Here is an 18665-nt window from a genome sequence, read left to right as displayed (position 1 = left end):
ACCCTGTGGCCTATTCTAAACACAGGGAAAGTAGCAATACCACCTCCATGTTTTACTTTAAAGAGGAGACGCAATGTTAGAGATTCATTGGTCAACACGATACGAATAGGAGAAGGCACCTCCCCCCACCCCCCTGCACAGTCTACTCTATGGAATTCCAACTGGGCACTCTCCCTGCGGACAATGGTCCATGTGCGCACAGACAGCACGCAGCACCACGCTGAACATAGGTTGGCACACCCCTTGGGTTCAGAAACAGTTTACAAATTGTAATACAAAGGGCGTGGTATACATGATCACATGCCCATGTAACCTAAGGTACAGAGGCATGACAGCACGAGAAGTGAAGAAACGCATGATAGAACATTGTTCATGCATAAGAACAGGAAAAATGACTGCTCCACTAGTCCCACATTTTCTGGCCAAAGGCCACCCTGCAGACAATTTCAAATGGACCATCCTCGAAAATTGAGCAGCCCATACGAGGAGGCAATTTCCACTACCTTGTGTTCCCACAAGAATAGAAGTGGATTTTTCGTTTGAATACATGCCGCAAAGGCCTTAATGAAGCCATACAGTGGCAGGTGCTGGCATTACTTCAACGTTAAGTCAATATGCAACTCGAGTGCTCGCACCTCCATCTGGGCCCCATGGACTCTCCCACTTACACCCTCTTGAGAGCCACTTACTTGGACCAAGACCCTCTATGATGCCAGGACCCATGGATCATTTTTCCTCCATATGGTCTTGCCATACCTTCTTCCTGCCTGATGCAACCACCTCGGATTGTATTAAAGAAGGCCCTGATCCCTTCTTGGACACCCACACATTATACATTGGATTCATAATTTGCATCCCATCCGTCCACATTTCTCTGCATTTCTTTGCTTTTCATGGTAGTGCTATACGGCGCCTTTCACTGCCGGCACTACTTTGATCCACACATACGAAACGCATTATTAACACTCAAGGGCTGGGACTCCACTGGCTTTCCTGCACGCAGACAACCGTGCTTGTCTCAGCGCTGTGAGCCCCCGGGCTAGAAGCTCTGCTTGATGGCCACTGCCCCCTGCTGACGTACGCGGAAGCATCCAGTGTGCCTTCCGCGCATGTTCGTGTCCTCTGACGACCGAGTGAGTCCCTCACGACAGGCCCCACCCCCCTTCTGTGAGGTATGCGGAAGCCTCTCACTAGAGCCACGCGTACGCCGCAAACGTTGTTCTCATCCGACCGGCAGCCTGCTAGGAGTACCACATAGCACCTCCCAAGGTAAGAGATCTCCAGCAACACGCTGGTACACTGCTTTGAAGAGATACCATGCTCTAGTAACCCGATCCATTGATCCCAGCGATGCGGCTTTCTTTTGCAGGATGTTCTCCTGCCTACCTGCAGCATCCCCCTGCACTTGCGGATTCTACTGATCCGCGCTGATTCATTCTGATCACAGGTGGGAAGATAGTTCTGTTTGTGGCCTTCCCGCTGCCCCCTGTGTCACAAGGTGCTGGGTACACGCATGGCTACCTGCTTCTTTACTCAAGGTCCCTTCCCTTGTTATCACATTCCACCCCCCACGCCCTACGGGTACCAGTGTATATGCTTTGCCACATATTGGCATATTGGGTGGCCCCACATAATTTTATGCACTTCTTTATCACAGCACTCAAAGCTAAAAAACTAGACGATGAGCCCTTACCAGCTGGTTGTTAGTAAAACTACATGGTGTTGTAGCATTAGGCTTTTTGTGGCTTCCTCACCAGGAATAACCCAGACGAGTAGATAACCGACTTAAAACTCACTGGGCTTACTGGCCGATGATTCCCCCAAGAAAAGATGGGAACCATTTAAATCTCTAACTGGACTTTGAAAAATAACGGAAAAGACCAGAACAGTAACAAACATGGGAGAATTGAATTTGTAAGAATTTTTTTAAACATCTGGATACCAGTCCTTGAGAAAAACGATTACAAGTATCCAATAGAAATACATATATATGTATTCTCTTTTTATACTCCGTGGATAGCGAAATTTAATAAAGAACTTTTTTCATCCATGAAGCAGTCTTTTAAAGGAATTCCTAGTACCTTACAAGAGGGCGAACTTTAACTCAAAAAGTAAATATTTGACAAAAAAATCCCCTATAGAACCGATCAACCTGAGTCTTCCAATGTGCGAATACATAGGGGTACACTCAGGCATGAGACCCTTTCCCTGGTCCTTTGTGTCAAGTTGTAGCATTAGACCCACTGATGCCTCCTTGCCATGTTTGTGTCTCCCTACAGGGGTTAAATATGCAGCCCGCCGACGCCTCATCCTGGTGTATGCTGGATGATGTATTAGATTACGGTTTGGAATAGCTCCCGTCCTGAAGAAGATGGACTAATTGAAAGCGCACCGTCGAAACCAGTCGACCTAATTAGTTGTGGGTCCTCCACAACCAATCAGATACTCCCGACATAAACAGGGGTACACTCCAGCCAAACAGACTCATATGCAGTGAGCCTTTTTAGTTTGTCCCATGTTTATGGCCATTGTTTTTTAAGTAATTGAATTGTTTTTTCATTTGAACTCTGCAACCACCGACCGGTGTCAAGCAGTAGCCATAAGGGTGGATAAATATGCAGATGAAATTCCCATGGCACCACTTACTGCATGTTAGTCTTTCAGCCTTTTTCCCAGTGAGATTTAATCACGTAACTTGCATTGAAACCTTCTGGGCGGTTGCTGTCGGGCTGCTGTCTTTGTTGAGTGTTAGATAACACTCACCCCTTTGCACACATTGAATACAGTCAGGGACAGTCCTCCTTACCTATCTCTCTTAGATAGGCGTTGCACCATCCGCCATAAAGGGACAGGCACCCCCGCTAGGGATAGGGTGTTCTTCCTGAGGGCCAGATAGCTCACTGTCTTGCCCCATGTAGTCAGGTCAACGTATTGACAGTCATTTGATATTGATTTCTTTCATGTGCGTTTCTCCCAACGAACCGTTTACGTTGTGTACGAGGGCGAGAAACCTCCAAGTTCTTTTTTTAATTTAAATTAATTGATGCTGATAATTCTGTTTCTGAAAGAGAGGTTTGCTAATCAGATGCCCCTTTAATAAAGGTTAATTCCAAAACCATATTGCGTTCTTGTACCTGTATCCTGACATCCACATCAACTGATGTGCAGTGGCAGCACGGCAGGTTCAAAGGTCACATGTGCATTCCTAAGAGCTGCTAGAACACCTGTTACTCTGAGTAAAAACATAATTGTATAACTTAGTCAGATGCTACGTTAATCTGTAAATTTAATCCATGGTATGGTTTTGACATGGTGGCTACAAAGATCACAAAATTGTAGAGCCACAGTCTTACAAAATGAATAGACTCCTTACCTAATGGTCTTGCCTATTGACCTGATGACACAGTATTTGTGGCATTTCGGTCACACCCCTACTTGATGACATTTTTCATGAAGGTGACCTGGGCCACCTCACACCTTCTGCAGACATTATTAGCTAGAAGCCAGCTCAAGATCAGACACTTGCATTGGGCAGTCTATCCTTCAGAACATCTTGGGGTGAAATGGTTCTGCGCAGGTGTTTTATGGTACGCAGGTATGCGCCTTCCTTTACTCATAAAGTAAGGATGTATAGGATATGGAGGTATCCAAATGGGATTTGGTTTAATGCCTGCCTCTAAAGGTTTTTTAAGTGCTTTGTGATCACCCATAAGTATGGCGATATGGGGACGAGATGTAGAAGTACATAGTCCCCTTTATTACAACCGTCTCCCTAAAGTAGCGTGGTTGTGGGACTGACTGCTAGGAGGCGCATGCACTTGTAGGGGGGCATCATGGGAGTTGCTCCTGTGTGATGGCGCCATATCTTTGTTAATGTGCTGCTCCAAATAAAGAACCCGTCCCTGTGGGGCGAATTGTCCAGGCGTATAGTGGAAAGGGGACTATGGAATCCAGTCGTCCCTATGTAGCAAGTAACATTTCAATGACCTAACATAATTACAGGCTTTCTATTGAATCTTTTCTTCATCCAGCTGACCTGTGTGGTCTATAACAGAGGGAAAGTTGTTCTACACTAGTCCTCCAGATACGAGCAGGCCAGGGCTGCTGGTGATTGCTGTGCATGAACAGACACTGTAGCTCGCTTAAGTTTTAAAGCTATAAAGCAAATTAATGTTCGATCGTCACATGACTCGAGGCTTTTTTTTAAAATGCAAGTAATATGATTGCCTCTATACTTTGTTTGCTTCAGTTATTGCTCACATTTACTCTTTTTCAGGTTTTCCCTCTGTACAAGTAAAACAACTTGTAATGAAGTTTGTTATACATTTTAGCAGTTTTCTAGTTGGCAGCAATTCAAGATAAAGATCATTTGTTCAAAATGTGCAGGTGTGCAATACACTGCGCTTGGTTCCTTCCTGGTAATTTAACATTGGACTCATTGAAACTGACTGCTTTGCCTGCATTTCACTATTGTCTCACACTTGCCATGTTTGCCTGTCCTGTACCGTCATGAAATCTGTATGTACCCTTTATGAATTCCAGTGTGCCATTCATGACATTAAAGAATCATCTAAAAATATTGATTAAATCCCAACTATATGTTCAGACATGCATACATAAATGTAATGCATCTAATGTAAATGTTTGTACAACGCATGCCTGACAAGTTTAAACAGTGAATATTGAAATTGAACAATATAACTGACAATATTTCATTTAATCAGTTGCAGCTTGAAGATGATCAAGGGGTAAATTTAGGACTGGAGAGTAGTTTAACACTTCGTCGTCTCCTAGTCTGGACATACGATCCAAAAATTCGATTGAAGACTCTTGCAGCCCTGGTTGACCACTGCCAAGGTGTGTATTTTCCTATGTTTTTACCGTCATTTTGTTTAAAGATACATTTGCTTGAATCCTTAATTGTTTTGTGACTCCCGTTCTTTGGTGTGTAAGAAACCCGAGGGTGTTAGGCAAGAATTGATGAAGAAACCCTGAGGGATACTACACAACCCTTGTCCTCTCGGTATTAGGTAACCCACCTTTTGGTATAGGCCTGTACTACACAAGTTGGTAGTGTGACTGAGCAGCCAGGCTTATCTCAAGAGGGGTAAATGTGAGCTGTAGAGCTGTAGGAATGAAATCCACAAATAAAAGTAGCCAAGTAACACTTACAGGCCGATTCATGTAATTCCTCACAAAAGTGTTGCACGCGGCTGGCGCACAGCGTGCCCGTGCGAATGTCTGCGCCAGCCGCGTGCGATAAAATCAATTTCCGCGCACAGCGTATTCATGGATTCTCGCCTCCAAAAGCAGACGTGGCGCAGAGTGGCGCAGCGACCCTGCAGCAGCGCCAGTTACGCCCCCAAGAACGCCCTCACGCAAGGAAAAGACATCAAGATCGCAAAACCATCGCAAAGGGCTGCGCCAACCCTGTACTAGTTTACCGGACTGGCAAACAGCAAACGCAAAGCGGGGAACGTGTATTACGGGTTTCGGGAACACGCGTGCGCAAGAAGTCTCACATGCAATCTGGCCTGGGGGAGCGTGTGCGTGTATTTCAGAGGTGCGCGAGAAGTTCCACACGCGAACGGGCTGGGTGCGTGTATTTCAGGGGTGCGCGAGAAGTTCCACACGCGATCGGGCCTGGGGGAGCGTGTGCGTGTATTTCAGGGGTGCGCGAGAAGTTCCACATGCGATTTGCCTGGGCGCGTGTATTTCAGAGGTGCGCGAGAAGTTCCACACGCGTTTGGCCTGGGCGCGTGTATTTCAGAGGTGCGCGAGAAGTTCCACACGCGATCGGGCCTGGGGGAGCGTGTACGTGTATTTCAGAGGTGCACGAGAAGTTCCACACGCGATTGGCCTGGGCGCGTGTATTTCAGAGGTGCGCGAGAAGTTCCACACGCGATCGGGCCTGGGGGAGCGTGTGCGTGTATTTCAGAGGTGCGCGAGAAGTTCCACACGCGATCGGGCCTGGGGGAGCGTGTGCCTGTATTTCAGAGGTGTGCGAGAAGTTCCACACGCGATCGGGCCTGGGGGAGCGTGTGCGTGTATTTCAGGGGTGCGCGAGAAGTTCCACAAGCGATTGGCCTGGGCGCGTGTATTTCAGAGGTGCGCGAGAAGTTCCACAAGCGATCGGGCCTGGGGGAGCGTGTGCGTGTATTTCAGAGGTGCGCGAGAAGTTCCACACGCGATCGGGCCTGGGGGAGCGTGTGCGTGTATTTCAGGGGTGCGCGAGAAGTTCCACAAGCGATTGGCCTGGGCGCGTGTATTTCAGAGGTGCGCGAGAAGTTCCACACGCGATTGGCCTTGGCGCGTGTATTTCAGAGGTGCGCGAGAAGTTCCACACGCGATTTCAGCAGGGTACGTGTATTTCAGGGGTGCGCGAGAAGTTCCACACGCGATTGGCCTGGACGCGTGTATTTCAGAGGTGCGCGAGAAGTTCCACGCGATTTCAGCAGGGTACGTGTATTTCAGGGGTGCCGGGGAGTCCTACATGTGATTTGGCAGTGTGGGTCCTCCCAGGTGTCCCCTGTAAACCCTCCACGGCCCCTGCAGGCAGCCCACCCCACAGGGGACTACCCTGCATCCCAGGTCATGTCCCGCAGGCAGCCCACCCAACATGGGCATGTCTCCCAGCAAAGGCACATGTCTCCTTGCACTACTGATCACCAACTCATGTCCCCTTGCACCCCCAACCCCAGCATTGCGGGGCACCTGCCAGCAGGCCCCCACACATGTCCCCCAGCCAACATGTCATCACAATCTAGATCCCTGGCCCTTATGGTCAGCCTCCAAATACAAAACACCCACTCGAGTATTGCATCCACCCACTTAGAAATGGCAATGACATGATAGAACCCCAATAACAAGTTTGGAAATGAACACATGGCCCTCACATACACCCAATGGGTGTCAGTGAATCTCAAAACCCATATCATGATATGCATGATACCAATGAGATGATACTACACATTGAAGTTTGATGAAAAAAATGTATTAAAAACAGCATAAATGGAATTAAAAATAAACAAATGACAATGGGAATCAAAAACCAAAAGCAGCATGTCCGTAAAATAATGAAAAACAACAAATCATAATCCAAAGGAAAGGTGTCCAAAGTCACAGTTCAAGAAAGTAAATCCAAGGTAAAATAAAAACCGAAAACCATTGCTCCATGGGTAAATCCAAAAAAAAATAAAAAAATCCAACAGTCAACTATATACAGATAAACAAACCAGGGTCCATGATCCCAACTGAAGAAATGAAACCTACATAAAAATACTACCTGATAAAATAAAACTATATACAAAAATGTGGCCCATTGTCCAAAAGGTCCAAAATAAATAAAAAAGCAAAGGAAACCTAACACTAACTACATAACTATTTACAAGGGCAGCGGGCTAGTCCGACGGCTCACTGGTTGTCATGGGCCAGGGCATCATCGAACTCCTGTTCATTGGCTTGGAGGCGGGCATGTTCCCTGGCCCCGAGGTCCCGCAGGGATAATGCAGTGTCCAGCTCCAACTCCCTGCGAAGACCCTCGAGGCACTCAGCCCGCCTCAGCGCCCTCCGTATGGAGTTCTCCGCCCTGACCATTGTGAGCCTTTCCTCCTCTGCCCGCTGCCGCTCCGCACCTATCTGCTGGCCCAACCGCTCCCACACGGAAGCCACTCCCATTCCAGGGTTCTCCTGCCCTCCGGCCGATGCCTGCACCCCTGATGTTGATGGCCCCGAGCCATGATGCCTCCCATGTCGAGCCTGCCGCTGCCTCCGACGCAACTGCCTGTGCCAGCACGACGGCATCCAGGCTGATGGAAACCACTGACGCCGTCGTGCACGTGCCCTGCCCGATGATGCCGTCACATCCACCATCTGCTGGGGTCCAGTTGCTGGTGTGTCCACCCCTGCTGGACCTCCGTCTCCCGACTGTGGCAGGGATGGGATCCCCACCGAGGTGGCTGCATTGGTCGGGGCAGGTCCACAGGGGGCCCTGGTGGCATCTGGGCCGGAAGACGGCATGGAGTACGACTGGTGCATAGCCTCCACAGAGGAGGAGAGGGTCGCCAGAGTGCCCGACACATGTACGAGACCCCCGACCATGACCGCTCCCAACTGGGCCACGTTGGCACGGTGCTCTTCGTGATGACGTGCGTGCTCCCCCGGGGAAGCACGCACCTCATCACGAATGACAGCCGTGCGCAACGCGACACCAATCGGGACCTTCTCCATACGGCCAGGGGTCCCTTCGTCCGCAGGTGGAGGGGAGTCAGATGACATGGACATCCCCCCTACCTGCGGACGGGCCTGGGATGGGGCATCCCTGCTGGTGCATGGTGGTGCAGTCACAGTGTCAGGGACAGTGACATGCACAGGCACCTCCACGGCGACCTGTGCTGCCTCCTGCCCCTGGACTGCACCACTTGCACCAGCAGGGATGCCCCCACCAGGCCCCATGTGCGGCTCAGTAGCGGCCTCCTCCTCCTCTGTGGAAACCACCAACCTGGATGGCTCCACACCGTCCTCCGCCGTTGCAAGCCCCTGTGGGGGCTCACCCACCCCTTCCGCTGCAGCCGTGGGGGCATCCCCGCCGCTTAGCTCCACAGCGCCGTCTCCGCCCTCTTCTTCACTTTGCGCTGTGTAGAGGGAGACATAGAACACAAGCATCAGGGTACTGTACAATGGTCCCCTAGACAGGAAGCAATAGCAGATGATTGGCACTGTCAAAGATCATTTCCATCATGTCCCTCCACAACACATGGCTCAGTGCAGGCAAAACACATGCAGTAACAGGCATGGCGCATGCTATGGACATAAGCAAACATGTCCAAGGGACTCTTGAAGCATACAATGTTGTTTTTGGACTCACATGCATCATGGGTCATGCCTATCACATGCACACACTTCAACGTACTTTCATCCATCTGGACTCGTACACCCCAGACACAGTGGATGCAAGGATAACTAGGCTGCATCAGTGAATCTGAACATTGTCACAGACATGTGTCATGCATCCATGGCATCCACAAGTCAGACACGCAGGTCAAACACAGACATGGACGCCATACATGTACATGGCATCAGCACCCATCCCTCACCCACACCCATGTCCAGGAACAGAGACTGGCATGCTCTCATGTGTCCATTCCACATAGGGCTCCCCATGTTACATTTAAACACATACACCAACTGTGTGCTTCACACATTACTGGTCTCACATGCATGACCATGATGTCCCTGCACACACACACGCGTACATGGCCTATGTCACACATACAGGCAAGTATCAGACAACCAGCATGCTGCAACATGCCCTGTCTCACACAGCAATGCTTGGCCACTTACCGCTCAACTCCAGACGGGTCTGCCTCTCAAGGATCTGGGCATGGAGCGCTGGGCGTACGCGTTCCAGGACCCTCCGCTGGATGGTACTCATGCTGCCCCGGCCCCCCTCCACGAGGCGCCGGGCCTTTATGAGGGTCCTGGACCTGAAGTCCTCCCAGCGCTTCTTGACTTGCTTGATGTTGCGGGTTGCCACCCCCTCCGCGTTGATGGCAACCACAAAGTCGTCCCAGATCCTGTCCCGTCCTTCCATGTCGGCGCGTGGTGACCAGGACACCAACTTCCTTCTGACTGAAGCTGGTGGCCCTCTGCCCCTCTGGCTGGGGGTCGCCAGTGGTCTCGGATGGTGTTTGCCCCGACATGGCGACCCCCGAGGCAGGCGTGGGTGGGCAACTGGGTCCTGGGGCTGGGCTCTGGAGCGATGGTATCCCAGTCGGGAGTGTTCTGTTCCAGCAGGGGTGGACACAGTAACTGGACCCCTGCAGATGGCTGATGTGCAGGCACTAAATGGCAGGGCACGGTGGCAGCAGGCAGGCAGGCAGCAGCAGATGGCTCGTGGGAGGCTGCTCGGGGCTCTGGGGGGCAGTAATTCGGCCTTTTGGGCAGGAGCGTGGTCTTCCGTGTGCTTACGCGTGGCCAGCTTGATACGGAGTGATTTGGCACGTGAAAATTCTGCACGTCAGCGTGTGAATCGAGGAAAGGCCCTTAGCGCGTAAGCGCGTCAGCACGCATACGCGATTCCATTGGACCAAAGGCCCTTAGCGTGTATGCGTGTCTGTGACGTATCGCGCACGGGCGTTGCTTTTCGTGGGGTGCGGTGCGTGTGTTTTGCAGGCGTTGGGGTTCACACGCTATTACTTCACAGCGGGTGGGTGTTGGCTACGCGTTCTTCTACACGCAAGGCAGACGGTGAGTGGTACCCTGGTCCCCCAGGCCCGATCGCGTGTAAAACCACCCGCGAGCCCCTGAAATACACGCGCCCAGGCCAATCGCGTGTGGAATTTCTCGCGCACCTCTGAAAGACACGCGCCCAGGCCAATCGCGTGTGGAATTTCTCGCGCACCGCTGAAATACACGCGCCCAGGCCAATCGCGCACCTCTGAAATACATGTGCCCAGGCCAATCGCGTCTGGAACTTCTCGCGCACCCCTGAAATACACGCGCCCAGGCCAATCGCGTGTGAAACTTCTCGCGCACCTCTGAAAGACACGCGCCCAGGCCAATCGCGTGTGAAACTTCTCGCGCACCTCTGAAAGACACGCGCCCAGGCCAATCGCGTGTGGAACGTCTCGCGCACCTCTGAAATACACGCGCCCAGGCCAATCGCGTGTGGAACTTCTCGCGCACCTCTGGAATACACGCGCCCAGGCCAATCGCGTGTGGAACTTCTCGCGCACCTCTGAAATACACGCACACGCTCCCCCAGGCCCGATCGCGTGTGGGCCTTCTCTGGCGCACATTTTTTTCCTGCGCAGGGAAGCTACCGCCTGCTTTCGTGTGGCGGACATGTATGGGCCTGTGCGCGTCTTTGGCCGTGCGCTGTTTTTCCCTATTCGATTCCATGAATACGTGTTGCAGGCGAGCGTGTGGGCGTTCTGCGCACTTGCCTCCTGTACTTCCACCGTGACGCCCACATTTTCACGAGTTGTTCCCCATTCTGCGTGTGACGCCCCGTGTTATGCCTACTTTTGTTATGTGCGCCGCGCTATGTGCGAATTCTCTGTGGCCTTATCGCACGGCGTTCGATGACCTGTGCGCCAGCGTGCGCCGCGCTCTTTTTCAGCACAAAATCCCACATTTTGCGCGTGCACGGACTTCCTTGAATTGATGTGCGATGTTTTCTGTGCGATAATCGCACTTGCACTGCGATTTTCGCTATTTCACTGCGAATCGCACGTTTTCGCACGCGTGCGCCGTTTTTTCGGCGCACATTGATTCCATTAATCGGCCTGTTAGACTCAAGTTTTGTAGTTAAAATAATTATTTATTTAATAATAGTTTTTAAATAAGCATTCTTTAAAAAGGGCAATGCATGTAACAATTAAATATACTTTAAAATACTTTCTCAGAATCAACACAAAGCTAGTAGACACTCTTTAGAGATACTTCTTACACACTTCCTACACCCTGAGGTGACTTCACTAAATAGAACAGTAATGGCATGTATATATCATTAGTACGCTTTGTAAATTCTGAGGTTTGTAGAAAGGAAAGGCTAATGGAAGGAAAAAGGTTAGACAGGTACTTATATCTTCCAAGGAAGTCTAGATAAAAACCTTTCCCAGCAATAATAGTTAAAAACCAATGTATCACCTATGAGGGACAGTATGTATCAAAGTCAAATGGACTATAAGAGTCTGCAGGGAGCCAGGACAGCCAACGTCAATTGGAGCAAAGTCTATGGAGCTGAGGCACTTCTTAGATAACCGTCTTGCACAAAGTTAGGGAGTTTTGTTGATGAAAAATCACTGTGGGTCACAAGATTAGACTTGTGTACAGCTAAAATCAACTCTAGCAAAGCAGCTACTGCAAGTCTCAACTGTGAAGAGCAAAGCTACAGACAATGAGGCAAGTACCCCAAGTCGGAACAGTACCTTAGGTTAGAAGAAGAGTGGTCCAGCTGGCTTCTGTCTGGTTGCAGTGATGCAGATCCAGTGTTCCTGGGCCTCAGTCGTGGGGACAAGGGGGAGGATGTCTGGAGGACTCCTGCACAACAATTCGGAGGTCGGCGGCAGCTACGGACTCGTTTCAAGTCAGCAACACTTTGCGGTTTCAGCACGTGGTAAAGCGCACCACCGCAGATCTTGGATACCTCTTGGGCTTCCTTCACTCCTTGTGTCATGCACTCTGGTGAGGGGACTCAAGCTCTGGTCGTCCTGCTTCTGCAGGGTCCGGGGGAGACTCCTGGAGCTTCTGGCCAGATCAGACGTTGCACTCTACTACAGGTTTCTCGACCCCTGGCACTCTGTTCCTGCTGCAGCAAAAAAGTACAGCCAGTTGGGGACGGTGTTCCAGTGGAGTTCGTCTCAGGGTTAGTTGGTCCCACTAACCCAAGGGAAGGAGTCATCCTTTCCGGAGCTTCTCTTGTCGATCAGAAAAAGGAGTTTATGTACAGCAGCAGGGCTTTACCGGGCCATTCAAAGGTCCAGGAGGATGCAGCAAGCTTTGTTCACGCTTTCTTCATCTGGTTGTTCTTCTCAGTGGTCGACTCTGCCTCTAGTCCCAAAACCCTGTCCTATTAAGCAGGTCACTCAAACTTTTGGATCCTGACCCTGGGGGTGGAGACGTGAGTGAGGATCACCTGGGTAGAGGGGCCTTGGGAATTGGAGATGAGATGGCCTCAGGTGAGACACAGTACCCCTCATTTCCGTTTCAGGAGGAACTCTCAATCCCATATGCAGTTATGGGGTATAGCTACCCCTGTCCCCACTGGCAAAGATATTACCAGCACAGAAGCACCAGGAAGAGGGTGAAGTTAAGAAGGTTTAAGGGTGAGAAAGGCAAGACATGGTATCCCCCTTCTGCTTATGAGAACCTACATAACCCTCCGCTGACCTTTATGGGCTACAGTAAAACAAGCTCTCCTCAATTTTCCTCATTCAACCTATTACAGGACTGGGATGAGTACGAAGCGACCGGGAGTAGTGAACACCAGTAACTCATTTCATCACACTAGTACTAAGAAGAGGAAGATGCATGCAAAGCACTGTAAAGGCCAGGCATGTCCCTTTAATTGCAGTCAGGCAATGCTAATTGGGAATTCACACCTGCAACCTGTCAAGTGGTTGCAGGTGGTTTATAGTGAATATGTCGAATGACATTTTTTCGAATGACATAATGTCGACAAAAAATGTTGAAAAAAATGATTTCGATTTTGTTTTTTTTTTTAAATGGGGGGGGGGTTCCCCCCCCGATCACTACATTTTTTTTATTTACAATTCATTTTTACTAGCTAAACCAACAAAAAAAAATACAAATAAAAAAATCACATTCAAATTTTTTTTTTTCGGCATTATTGCATTCGAAAAAATGTTTTCGACATTTTAATTGGATACCGCTGTAGGTGTATAAGAAGAGAGTGAGAGATCGACAGACCAGCAGGGAACCTGTTCGCAAGGAGGCAACCTTGGTGGGTCCTGCAGGTGTGCCAGGATGCCAGCAGATGTTCCTGAAGGACTGTGGAGCCCAGGAGCAGGTGGGCCAGAAGGAATCCACAGGTGCGGAGCTGCGCAGCTGCAAGAAAAGCAAAAGAAACGTCGCCAGTGTCTGCGTAAGCGAAGCAGAGCTGGCGGCGGGAGCAGAGAAGCTTCAGAAGTGCGAGCAGGGTTCTCGGTGTAATTCAAGCCAGCAGGGCCAAAAGGACTGCTGAGGACCGGTGAGTGAAGGGGAACGCCTTTCGAAGCTGGGGTGCTCCTAGGGGCAGAGCGAGACGAATGCTGAATGAACTGAATAGCATGTGCAGATTGAAACAGACCCGAAGCCACAGGTTGAATAAAAATTAAGCGGTGAGGTAAAAAATCACTAATATTGAATATCGAACTGAATGAAAATGTTATGGGCAAATCTACACTCTGATGAAAGAAAAGAATGTGAAAGCAACATATGAAATAAGAGAGTAAGTGTGGAAGTTTGCAAAAGAGCATGACAGATAGGTGGGAAGAACTAAAACCACCACAAAGGGAACTTTATGCATAAATGCAGTGCAGCAAGGCCAAAGACTGGCAGAGGATATGTGACACATTGTGGTAAAGCCAAGAACCTGACCAGGAGAAGCCAAGTGAGTGTGAATCTTTACACATCGGAAAATACAGAAGATCCTGTGCGGGCTGAAAAACCTAGGGTTCTTGATTATGGGACCTGCAATGGGTGGACCAGGGAACCCTCAATTGTGAAGGCCAAAGACATGGTTGAAGTAAATTCAGAAAGGGTCATCCAATTGAACTGTTAATCAAATCAATAAGGAGTTTCAAGTTGTTGTGGTGTTGTGTTGAATGTTGAAAGATGGATGCCAAGCAAGTTGAAGTCTTGGGGAAGGCAACCCTAAGACTTGATCAATTGTAATTCTGTTTTGAGGACACAAACCTCAAGACCCTTTTCTTAGGAACTGTGTTGCCTTGAACTTGGGGAAGAGAACCCGAAGGATATATTTATTTATTTTAATTTTTATACCGCACTACATGCCTGTAGGCATCAGAGCACACACAAAACCAGTCAAGGCTCACAAACGCGCTGAAGAAGTCATACAAGGTGCAATGCAAGAGAGACAGGAGTACCTTAATCACGACTTAGATTGAAAAGGTGAGTCTTAATAGTCTTTTTAAAGAGCAGGTAGTCCTTAATTAGGCATATAGAGACAGGAAGAGAGTTCCAGAGAAGTAGGGCCTGGACATCAAAGCTTATGCCACCAAAACAAACTAGTTTAAATTTTGTCTGAACAAGTGTGGGTGCTACAGATGACCGAAGATTTCTAGTGGATGTTTTGCTCTCAATCCTATAGGTGTACTAGACATGAGAGAGATAAACACGTGAGTCAAAGTGAAAGCCTTATGTGAGATTCTTTGCTTTATGGGGAGCCAGTGTAAGGCTTTCCTGAAAGTTGAGATATTTCACCACAGCACAAGAAAGCCGCATTTGGGAGGAACGCAGGAGACATGTGGTCCTACTTTAATGAGACGACCTGGACCAGACATTCATTTCGGTATGCACAGCGCGCTAAGCACCACCAACTACTGGGCGCAGTCTTACACCCCCAACAGAGCTACATGAAAGCATGTGTGCGCCTTGTGCATCATAAATGGCGCCTACAACAGACTGGATGCCTCCTAAGGCCAACAAGCCGAAGAGCATCCAAACAACGCTAGATAGCTACACCAGGAATATGCAGCTGCTGTCCACGGAGACTATGGCGGCGGGCATGGAGAGAGGGAGAGACATGGTGGAGATGCACAACCAGGTCTTGCAAGCCATCGCGGACCTGAAGGCCTCCCTGTGGACGCAGATAGAAGAAGTCAAGGTGGACGTGGGCCTGTTATGCCAAGATGTAAGGAAACTTGCTGAACGTACCTCGGGTCTAGAGCAACAAACCAAATAAAACACGACACAGATCCAGGAGACAAACACAGACATCCACATCTTGCAGCAGACAGTCTGGCTGCTTGAAAACAGGGCAGAAGATGCGGAAAGTGGGGCTCATAGGAACAACGTCTGTATCGCTGGCCTGCCAGAGGGAGAAGAGGGCTTACATCCTACAGCATACGTGGAAAATATGCTCCTGCAGGAAATTTGTCCAGAGAACTTGTCGCAGGGCTGACAATAAAAAGAGCGCATAGATGCCTCACTAGAAGACCACCACCAGACGCCCCTCCACTACCGATAATTGCAAAAGTTCTCAATTATAAAGACAGGGAAAGAATACTATCCTACTCCCGGCAAGGGGGCACGCTATGCAGAGCATCAACAGGTTTGGCTGTCTACCCAGACTACACCTTTCAAGTACAGAAGTGCAGAGCCCATTTTTCGGCAGAGAAAGCTCAGCTCAGGAGGGCAGGCTTGAAATATATGTTGATCAACCCCGCCCGCACGACTGAATGTCCTGCATAATAATTGCGCACGGTTCTTCGACCAGCCAGAAGAGGCACAGACGTGGATGGACCAAAAGGGCATAGGCCCCATGATGGACGAGGGGGTTGCACCACTGCCACAAAAGGGATCCAAGGAGCTGGCGGCGGGCAATGCCTAAAGTCAGACGCACAATTGCTACACCTTGTTGGACCCGAGACATTACTACTGAGTACCGGTTTGAAACCCCAGGTTAAGGGGGTTGCTGACTTAATGGTTGCCATTTTGCGGAACGTGGTCACTTATGCTTCCATTTGCTCTTCATGACCAATGTTCAATACAGATTTTCTTGGTATCCTAGAACTTTGAACACAAACAAATATAATCTGTGATATGTCAGTTTGTAATGGTTCTAGCTCTTCATTAACTATGGATAATTGGTTGTGGCTCTAACATTGGTATAGTGGTGTTTGCCCTTTTTATCATATGTCACACCTTAGCATATTACGCTTCCCTTGCAAACTTATTATTGGGGGCTTTATGTCAGAAGGGGCAAACATTGCTTGCATCCGTGCGTTCCATGAGGTCACATCAGAACTCACTTCCCTCATTTGACCACTATATACTGCCCTGTGACAGGCTGAGGTCTCAGCCATCACCCAGCACTTCAAGTCTGCCCACCATGTTTCGATGTTGGGTTCCTCAGCTGACTTCCAGGCCATTGCTTTTCTGCATTTGGCTAACACGTAGATCAGATCCTTCATCCTGGTGATGTGTGTTGTGTATTCTTTCCCCCTCTGGAACATCCCCAACAAGCAGATCTCTAGGGGCGCCATGTGTGCATCTGAATCCCTCCCTCAGAAATGTTATCCGCAATTGCCAGCCAGAACTTTCTTATCACTGCACAAGTCCAAAACATGTGCATCCTATCTGCTATCTCCTGAGTGCATCTGGGACAGTTCTGTTTGCCTGCACCTCAGAATCGTGATATCCTGTGGGGGAGTGGGAGGTGGGGTCATATATTCTCTGCACGTTATGTACAATTGTGTAACTTAAATAATTCCTGGTGACCTTTGTAGTGTATCCGTTCAACATTTATAAATGTCTTTCCCAGGTCCTTGTCCCATCTTGAGCGTACCACCAGGTCCTGTTAGCTTGAGACCCCATGTCCTCCCTCTGACATGTCGTACTTGGTCTCAAGCACCGGGTCACTCTCAATGCCTCCTTGCATGTCTGACCATCTTGCTTCTATTTCTTTGACTAACCCCAAATACAGCAAAAATTGCCCATTAAGTATTCCAAAATCTTGCGTCAGTGATGTGAAATCCATTAATTTCCCTTCCTGCAATACATCTCCTAATGTTGCTGTGCCATTATTCTCCCAGTACCTACTGATTTGTTTAACAGAGCCTAGCTTTTTCCCTACTTCCCGTCCAGTGGGATATTTGGGGAGTAGAGGTCTGGGGTTCCCATAATTTTCCAGGCCCTGTGCCACAGCTCCCTGCTGAGCGCGAGGCACTGTGTGCGGGAGCTGAGCTTCTCGTACCCATAGCACTTCCTTCGGGAAATCGATGGTTGCAGGAGCGTTGTTTCTGATTAAGTCTCGTCTGCCAGCCAGCTCATGATGAACTACAGTTGCCCCGCTAGGTAATATAGCTCAAAGTTGGGCAGTCTGATCCTTCCACTGCTTAGTGCCTGTATAAAGTGCTTAATACTATCCTACTCCTTTTCCCTCCCCATAAGAATGCTCTGGCTACTGAATCCTAGTTTTCTAAAGAACCTCTTAGGGATGTTGTAGGGTACGTTAACGAAATGGTATCAAAACATTGTTGCATCACCATTTTCAGAAAGGGTGGCACTGCACCCCATTGACAGGGGCAGCCTTTTCCAAAATGTCATGGACTGCATAATTCTGTCTAGGACCTTCTGTGTGTTGGGTTTGTGCAAGGATGTGAAATCAAACCACACATTTACGCCTAGGTATTGGAAGGTGTCTTTGTTCCATTTCAGTCCCATGTCGGGCAATGAGTCCTGATCCAGGCCTATAAGGCCTGCCAACGGGAACAAGCGGGACTTGTCTCTGCTAATGCTGAAGCCCGAGAGCTCCGCAAAGCGATCTATATCGAGGATATGCAGGAAGTTGACTTCAGGGTGGTAAACATAAAGTAACATATCTGATAACAATGAAACCAGATGTTTGACCCCATAAATTGTGATTTCAGCTTCAGCGTAACACAGCTAGCAGTTCCAGGACAGGGATAAATGGCATTGGGGACAACGGACATCCCCGTTTAGTGCCTTTGCACAGTTCCCATGCTTTATAAACCTGCTTCCCCTTCCTCACCCTAGACGTAGGTAGGTTTACTGTAGACTAACTTAACCAATCTCAAAAATCCTGTCCCTATTCCGAAATGTCTCAGGGTCTCAGGCAGCCAGTCCCATCAGACAGAGTCAAATGCCTTGACCGCATCTAGTGAGGCCACCACCCAATCCGCCTGTAGATCCAACTGCAAGTGTGCACTGTTCTCAACCGACTATTCTCTGTAACTATCATGCCATTTCCTTTATCACCTGACTGTTTTTGCCCTGTAACCAGAAAGCATTACTTTAAACCTGTAACTTATGCCGTGATACCCCCGGGTTTGGGCATATAATCAAATGTAATAAATAAAATAGTACTATCTATCACATGATGTAATCTTCGCAGGTTCATTAAAGTGCTCCAACCCGGTACATAAACGGTTTGGTCAGTATGCATCAAGGTCCTG

At 49.1% G+C, this 18665-nt stretch overlaps 1 protein-coding gene across 2 annotated transcripts in view; it reads left to right on the top strand.

Annotated features, from left to right (window-relative positions):
- The window catches only part of TUBGCP3 (tubulin gamma complex component 3), a 1162672-nt gene that overhangs the window by 486467 nt on the left and 657540 nt on the right, over positions 1-18665 (top strand). For both annotated transcript variants that reach the window (XM_069636982.1, XM_069636981.1), the window contains exon 10: positions 4725-4857. In XM_069636982.1, the coding sequence (XP_069493083.1) occupies positions 4725-4857 (133 nt within the window). The remainder of the gene's footprint in view (positions 1-4724; positions 4858-18665) is intronic.

This window comes from Ambystoma mexicanum, chromosome 7p, assembly GCF_040938575.1.
Source record: "Ambystoma mexicanum isolate Mex_15411 chromosome 7p, UKY_AmexF1_1, whole genome shotgun sequence".
Taxonomy (NCBI): domain Eukaryota; kingdom Metazoa; phylum Chordata; class Amphibia; order Caudata; family Ambystomatidae; genus Ambystoma; species Ambystoma mexicanum.
The sequence above is the reverse complement of the archived record's forward strand: the minus strand, read 5'-3'. Positions and strand labels throughout refer to the sequence as shown.